Raw genomic sequence first — 8,550 nt, forward strand, 5'->3', positions numbered from 1 at the left:
ACAGGTCGTGTATGTCAAGGTTACAATTACACAATGGAATAACCGGTGGTGTCCAACCAGAGTCCATGTGATACATGTCGTACGTGACAAGGTTACAATTACACAATGGAATAACGTGTGATGTCCAACCAGAGTCCATGTGATACAGGTCGTGTATGTCAAGGTTACAATTACACAATGGAATAACGTGTGATGTCCAACCAGAGTCCATGTGATACAGGTCGTGTATGTCAAGGTTACAATTACACAATGGAATAACGTGTGATGTCCAACCAGAGTCCATGTGATACAGGTCGTGTATGTCAAGGTTACAATTACACAATGGAATAACGTGTGATGTCCAACCAGAGTCCATGTGATACAGGTCGTGTATGTCAAGGTTACAATGCCACAATAAAATAAAAACATATAAGTATGGTAGGCCAGTTTGGGTTGTTGGTATAAATATTTCACGATTGCATTACTAGAGTTAGAAGTTAATTGTCTCAAAATACCACCAAAGGTTCACACACACACACACACACACACACACACACACACACACACACACACACACACACACACACTCTCTCTCTCTCTCTCTCTCTCTCTCTCTCTCTCTCTCTCTCTCACACACACACACACACACACACATATACAGCTGCACACATACACAGCTACACACATACACACATATACATACACATGTGTATATGTAAACCAATAACCAAAACGCCCCAATGATTCCTTAAAACGTAAATTATGAGCTGCCGTAGATCTACGACGACGACGGCGGTGTGTCTGACCCGTGTTTGTTTATGTTTAGCCTGTAGTTACTGACCCAGTGGATTTCATCTGTGATGGGATGTTTGAACAACGATCTCGCCATGTAGTTCAGCTCTTAAGATGGCACTTGGTGGTGGCTGAGAACTGACTATCTCTTGACAGAACAATGCAGCCTTCACTTTGTTAAGTGCACACATGTATAAAGCATCCACACACGTGCTGTTGTCATTTGACACACTGCATGCTCCACACTGTAAACACCACTGTTAAAACATCCCGAGACTGGTGGAAACGTGTAGAGGATGTCTTTGTGGGATGGGAGGCTTCTCCATCGATCGAGGATTCATGGACGGTTCAAAATAATATTGTACGTCTTTCATTCTTCACTTAAAAACCCCCATAATGTTCAACAACCTCCCTTTCAATAACAAACGGTCACACGTATTAAGTGCATACTTTAAAACAAGTTTTTAACATATGTAATATTTGCACGATTTAATCTACGTGATATGCGTGTGGTATACGTGTGCTAGTTTTAATCATTTCTTCACCCAAATACGTTATCAATGATACGTCATACATGCATCACTTTTACCTGTACGTCATAAAAATATTACGCACTTTTACCTGTACGTCATACACGTATTACCTTTAACTGTACGTCATACAAATATTACGTACTTTTACCTGTACGTCATACAATATCACTTTTACCTGCACGTCATACAAAATCACTTTAACCTGTACGTTATACAATATTACTTTTATCTGTACATCGTACAATATCACTTTTACCTGTACATCATACAATATCACTTTTACCTGTACGTCATACACGTATCACCTTTAACTGTACGTCATACAAATATTATGTACTTTTAACTGTACGTTTCTACTATATCCCACTGTGATACACGGTTTTCCACTATATCCCATTGTGATACACGGTTTTCCACTATATCCCACTGTGATATACGGTTTTCAACTATATCGCACTGTGATACACGATTTTCAACTATATCCCACTGTGATATACGGTTTTCAAGTATATTCCACTGAGATATACGGTTTTCAACTATATCCCACTATGATACACGGTTTTCAACTACATCCCACTGTGATATACGGTTTTCAACTATATCCCACTGCGATACACGGTTTTCAACTATATCCCAGTGCGATACACGGTTTTCAACTATATCCCACTGTCATACACGGTTTTCAACTACACCCCACTGTCATACACGGTTTTCAACTACATCCCACTGTGATACACGGTTTTCCACTATATCCCACTGTGATACACGGTTTTCCATTATATCCCACTGCGATACACGGTTTTCCACTATATCCCACTCCGATACACGGTTTTCCACTATATCCCACTGTGATACACGGTTTTCCATTATATCCCACTGCGATACACGGTTTTCCACTATATCCCACTGTGATACACGGTTTTCCACTATATCCCACTGCGATACACGGTTTTCCACTATATCCCACTGCGATACACGGTTTTCAACTATATCCCACTGTCATACACGGTTTTCAACTACATCCCACTGTCATACACGGTTTTCAACTACATCCCACTGTGATATACGGTTTTCAGCTACATCCCACTGTGATATACGGTTTTCAACTATATCCCACTGTCATAGACGGTTTTCAACTGCATCCAACTGTGTTATACGGTTTTTAACTATATCCCACTGTGATACACGGTTTCAATTATATCCCACTGTGATACACGGTTTTCAACTATATCCCACTGTGATACACGGTTTTCAACTATATCCCACTGTGATACACGGTTTTCCACTATATCCCACTGCGATACACGGTTTTCCACTATATCCCACTGCGATACACGGTTTTCCACTATATCCCACTGCGATACACGGTTTTCCACTATATCCCACTGCGATACACGGTTTTCCACTATATCCCACTGCGATACACGGTTTTCCACTATATCCCACTCCGATACACGGTTTTCCACTATATCCCACTGCGATACACGGTTTTCAACGGTTTTCAATATCCCACTGTCATACACGGTTTTCAACTATATCCCACTGCGATACACGGTTTTCAACTATATCCCACTGTGATACACGGTTTTCCACTATATCCCACCCACGATACACGGTTTTCAACTATATCCCACTGTGATATACGGTTTTCAACTATATCCCACTGTCGATACACGGTTTTCGGTTTTTAACTATATCCCACTGTGATACACGGTTTTCCACTATATCCCACTGCGATACACGGTTTTCAACTATATCCCACTGCGATACACGGTTTTCAACTATATCCCACTCCGATACACGGTTTTCCACTATATCCCACTGTGATACACGGTTTTCCACTATATCCCACTGCGGTACACGATTTTCCACTATATCCCACTGCGATACACGGTTTTCAACTATATCCCACTGCGATACACGGTTTTCAACTATATCCCACTCCGATACACGGTTTTCCACTATATCCCACTCCGATACACGGTTTTCCACTATATCCCACTGCGATACACGGTTTTCAACTATATCCCACTGCAATACACGGTTTTGAACTACATCCCACTATCATACACGGTTTTCAACTACATCCCACTGTGATATAGGGTTTTCAACTATATCCCACTGCGATACACGGTTTTCAACTATATCCCACTGTCATACACGGTTTTCAACTACATCCCACTGTGATATTCGGTTTTCAGCTATATCCCACTGTGATATACGGTTTTCAACTATATCCCACTGTCATAGACGGTTCTCAACTATATCCCACCGTGATACACGGTTTTCAACTATATTCAACTGTGATACACGGTTTTCAACTATATCCTACTGTGATATACAGTTTTCCACTATATTCAACTGTGATACACGGTTTTCAACTATATCCCACTGCGATACACGGTTTTGAACTATATCCCACTGTGATACACGGTTTTCAACTATATCCCACTGTGATAGACGGTTTTTAACTATATCCCACTGTGATAGACGGTTTTCAACTATATCTCACTGTGATAGACGGTTTTCAACTATATCCCACTGTGATACACGGTTTTCAACTATATCCTACTGGGATATACGGTTTTCAACTATATTCAACTGGGATACACGGTTTTCCACTATATCCCACTGTGATACACGGTTTTCCGCTATATCCCACTGCGATACACGGTTTTCCACTATATCCCACTGCGATACACGGTTTTCCACTATATCCCACTGCGATACACGGTTTTCAACTATATCCCACTGCGATACACGGTTTTCAACTATATCCCACTCCGATACACGGTTTTCAACTATATCCCACTGCGATACACGGTTTTCAACTATATCCCACTGCGATACACGGTTTTCAACTATATCCCACTGCGATACACGGTTTTCAACTATATCCCACTGTCATACTCGGTTTTCAACTACACCCCACTGCCATACACGGTTTTCAACTACATCCCACTGTAATATACGGTTTTCAACTATATCCCACTGCGATACACGGTTTTCAACTACATCCCACTGCGATACACGGTTTTCAACGATATCCCACTGTCATACACGGTTTTCAACTACATGCCACTGTGATATACGGTTTTCAGCTACATCCCACTGTGATATACGGTTTTCAACTATATCCCACTGTCGTACTCGGTTTTGAACATGTCGCTCTGTCACGGTTGATCATCGTAGAATAAATTAAAATAAAATAAATAATTTTAAAAAGGACACGACGACGATCGGTTTACTAGTAAGTGCTTCATATTCTACAGTAACTGATGTTAATCTGAAAGGTTCAGCGATACGGAAATCAGGCTAAAGAGAACAGCTATTGTTGCAGAGTGTCAGACTAGCAGCATATTATCTCTAATAAAGAATTTAACATGAGCTTCAAAGAACAAGAACATTACCAATGTGAGATGGTGTATTGTGATGTGCAGCTCTGTTGTAAGCTAAATCTATTCTGCCAAGCCAGACGTTTTCTATTTGACGTATAAATCAGCTGAATGTTATCAAGATTGAAAATAAAATACCAATATAAAGAAAATGGAAGTATTGTGCGTTACTGGAAAATTTTAATGCTCCATTGTAAATGATGAAATATTAAAATTATATCAGGACTTTATTATGTCTTTGCTACTAATGGAAACATATAGCGGGTTTCCTCTCTAAGACTATATGTAAAAATTACCAAATGTTTGACATCCAATAGCCGATGATCACTAAATCAATGTGCTCTAGTGGTAAACAAACTTCTTATTATGTCTTATAATCTAGATTTACTTGTAATAATATGAAAGCTTTCATTTAGCAGAAAATCAGAATAAACAAAACGCTTATTGTTTTGTCAGTTTGTTTTTGTTTAACGACACCAATGGTGCACATTGATTAATTAATCATCGGCTACTGGATGTCAATCTGTGGGGGGGGGGGGGGGGGGGGGGTTCAGAGAGAAAAACTAACAGCTATGACTTGAAATAAAGAATTCAGCATTACGATGGGACAAGAGACCTGGGACAAACTAACAGCTATGACTTCTAATAAAGAGTTCAGCATTAAGATAGGATCACAAGAGACGTGGTAACGCGAGACGATAATGTTACTTGGTAGTTGTTTACTGAGAATATGCTGCACTATTGGAGGCTAAATCTATTCTGTCAAGCTGTTCTCAAATTCGATACAAATCAGACGACCATGCAGATGGTGCCTCTGGAATCCTTTGTGATTCTTAATTCGCACAACACCTCGATATAACCTTAGTAATACATCATGGAACAGCGCTGTACAACTAATAATCTCTTTGATATTAACCCCAGCAATACATCATGGTATAGCGATGTACGTCTAATGTTTATACACAAAACAAAGAAATAAAAAAACTAATGCTACTATTTCACCTGAATAATGTATTTTGCATAGACAATAAAACTGTAAGACACACTGAAAAGTGACATTATTCAATTGAATGATACCTCCAGTATAAATGGTGAACCAACCTGCGAGTCTGGAAAGACAATAAATCCATACTATCACAATGGAACAATGCACGCCCAGCAGAACGCGGCATACCAAGTAATGGACACGAAAGTCCCTGAAGACCGGGTAAAAGATACGATCCTCCGGTTACACGAGTTTAACAAATAATCCAACTCGAACACGATCACATGTACACGATTCGCTGTTCGGGAAACAAAATAAGAGATTTAACAACGTACAGAATGAAGTAGCAATCCTTTAAATGTAAAAACGTATTTTCCAAGAAATCCTAGAACACCAGAGAAACACCAATACATGTTTCACTATATCTAACGGTAAATTGACCAGATGTAAAACAAATAATCAAATAGGCTTCGTTGCCGCCCGAAATGTGCCATTTGTATCTTTGGAACTTTCACTTTAGAACTATTCATAGACCATAGCAGTTATTATTATTATTTAGAAAACTGAGAATGAACAGAAGTCTAAAGAAAAATTTTGTAATAAAAGGTTAAAACAACATGGATAAGAAAAAGAGTTGTGTAAACAAGCACACAGTGTAACCACTTCTAAAATTCAATGGAGATAAAATGGTGTAAGATATGTAATATAAAGTGAGTAAGAATCTCCTTTGGTCGTGATAAGAAATAGAACACTCCAGAGAAATCTGGTCACATTTTGCCGCGTCCAGTTTTATGTGCATAAAATTTATTAAAATTCTCCGTGATGATGGGGACTGGAATGGACAAAGTAAGGACTCCAGATATTGCACAGATACACCCGATAAACCTACCCCACGGGCCCATGGGGACCTTGTCTCCGTACCCTACCGTAGTCATGGTAATGATTGCCCACCAAAACCCGTCCGGAATGCTCGTTATTTGCGAATCGGGTCTTCCGAGCTCTGCATAGTAAATTGCACTAGAGAAGAGGAGGATGCAGACGATGATGGCCACCAGGAAGAGCAGCAGTCCCTGCAGACTGGCCTTGAAGGTGAGCACAAGCACCTGCAGACCCGCCGAGTGTTTCGTCAGCTTGAATATCCGCACGAGACGGATCACTCTCAGGAAGGCCAAGGACGCACTGGACTTGGCGCTCTCACAGTTCATGCTGGAGAGGACGTTGATGAGAGTCACGTAATAGGGGATCACCGCCGTCAGGTCGACCAGGTTCTTGAAGTCCTTGAAGAACGCCGGCTTGTTGGGGCACACGACCACCCGAATGAGAACCTCGATGGTGAACCAGGCGGTGCACGAACTCTCGATGAGGAAGAACGGGTCGCTGAAGTTGGGCAGCTTGTCCGGGGTGCAGTGGCTGTGCAGAAACTCGGGGAACGTCTCCACACAAAACAGGACGATGGACAACAGAGTGACGATCACAGAGAATATCGCTACGACGTAGGCCAGACACGACGTCTCCGGGTACTCCATCACCATCCACACCTTGCGTCTCCAGCCCCGGTGCGGCAGCATCACCTTGTCGGCCACGTAGCCCTCCTCCTTGCGGTATTGCTCTATGATGTGAGGCTCGATGTCGAAGAACTCAAGCTCGTCCAGAAATATATCGTCCGGCACGGGTTCGGGTCGTCGAACCCCGCCGCCGTATTGATAGTAATTGAAGATGGCCTCAAACGTGGGCCTGTGTCTGTCAAAGAAATACTCATTCTTCCTCTTGTCGTAAAACTGCTGTCTCTTGTGCGGATCACCCAGTAAAGTTCCGGGATGTTTTTCCAGAATGACCCTCCACGTCTCGTAGTACTGGCCACTGACGTTGATGGTGATTCTGTCACAGGTCGTCAAGTGGCAGCGGTGGTTCGGAGGCAGGTCCTTGCCGCAGTTCAGTTCCGGACGCAACTTGTACTCGGAACTTCGGTTGTTGTTGCTACTTCCGCCGCTCTGGTAGGCCCAGATATCGTTGCCGTCTGACTCGACGTTGAGCCTGTCGCGACTGCTGTACGTTCGTCTGTACGGAGCCTGGTTGAGAAGTGACACGACAGCCATCCCTGCATTGTTCCTCGACGGTCTCTCTCATATCATCTTGCTAATGTGTCAAAATATAAGCTTTTCTCTGGCCCGCCAAATACAATATTATCGTCTGCTACCAAACCGTTCCGTCCGCATATATGAGCCATGACGCATCTTGTGTGTGGATCGCAAGTATTGATCGCCTGCGTTAACGAACCAATAGTCCTCTCAACCAGATGTTACCCTCAAACGCTTTATTTTAATAAACAATATGTATGTATTTTTCTATTATATATATACACACTAGTTTCCTGTTTTTCGTATCATTATCCTTCGATCTCGAATAAAAATCAATTGACTTTCTATAGCCATTCATCGTCACGGGTTTAAGTCGCAGCTTTTGGTCCCATGCCAAGGAAGCTAAAGAAGACGCCGATTGGTTGAAAAAATCCTAACTTATTTTGTGAATTGTTTATGCAGTTTTATCAAAGACTGTCAGAGAGAGAGAGAGAGAGAGAGAGAGAGAGAGAGAGAGAGAGAGAGAGAGAGAGAGAGAGAGAGAGAGAGACCAAGGTAGAGGAAAAAGTAAAGTTAAGAAATATTAATAATTGAAATATGCAAGAGAAACAGTTTTGTTATTTTGCTATGGAAAGAGATGTTGGGTTTGCGATTGTCGGATAGTGTAAAATATTAATCAGCTCTGTTTGCCGGCTGGCGTGCTGTTTGCTGTCTTTATGATTGCCGTCAGCTTCTCGCAGGACGGTCGCCTGGATACGGTTGTGTATAGTCATAACCATACAGGTAAC

At 41.7% G+C, this 8,550-nt stretch overlaps 1 protein-coding gene across 1 annotated transcript; it reads right to left on the minus strand.

Annotated features, from left to right (window-relative positions):
• Window positions 1-5,695: 5,695 nt before the first annotated feature.
• Window positions 5,696-8,074, minus strand: LOC121369381 (potassium voltage-gated channel subfamily A member 10-like). The gene has a single exon (XM_041494446.1). The coding sequence runs from the start codon at window positions 7,778-7,780 to the stop codon at window positions 6,452-6,454; it is 1,329 nt and encodes a 442-aa protein (XP_041350380.1). The 5' UTR covers window positions 7,781-8,074; the 3' UTR covers window positions 5,696-6,451.
• Window positions 8,075-8,550: the final 476 nt, after the last annotated feature.

Source organism: Gigantopelta aegis, chromosome 3, assembly GCF_016097555.1.
Source record: "Gigantopelta aegis isolate Gae_Host chromosome 3, Gae_host_genome, whole genome shotgun sequence".
In the NCBI taxonomy this organism is placed as follows: domain Eukaryota; kingdom Metazoa; phylum Mollusca; class Gastropoda; order Neomphalida; family Peltospiridae; genus Gigantopelta; species Gigantopelta aegis.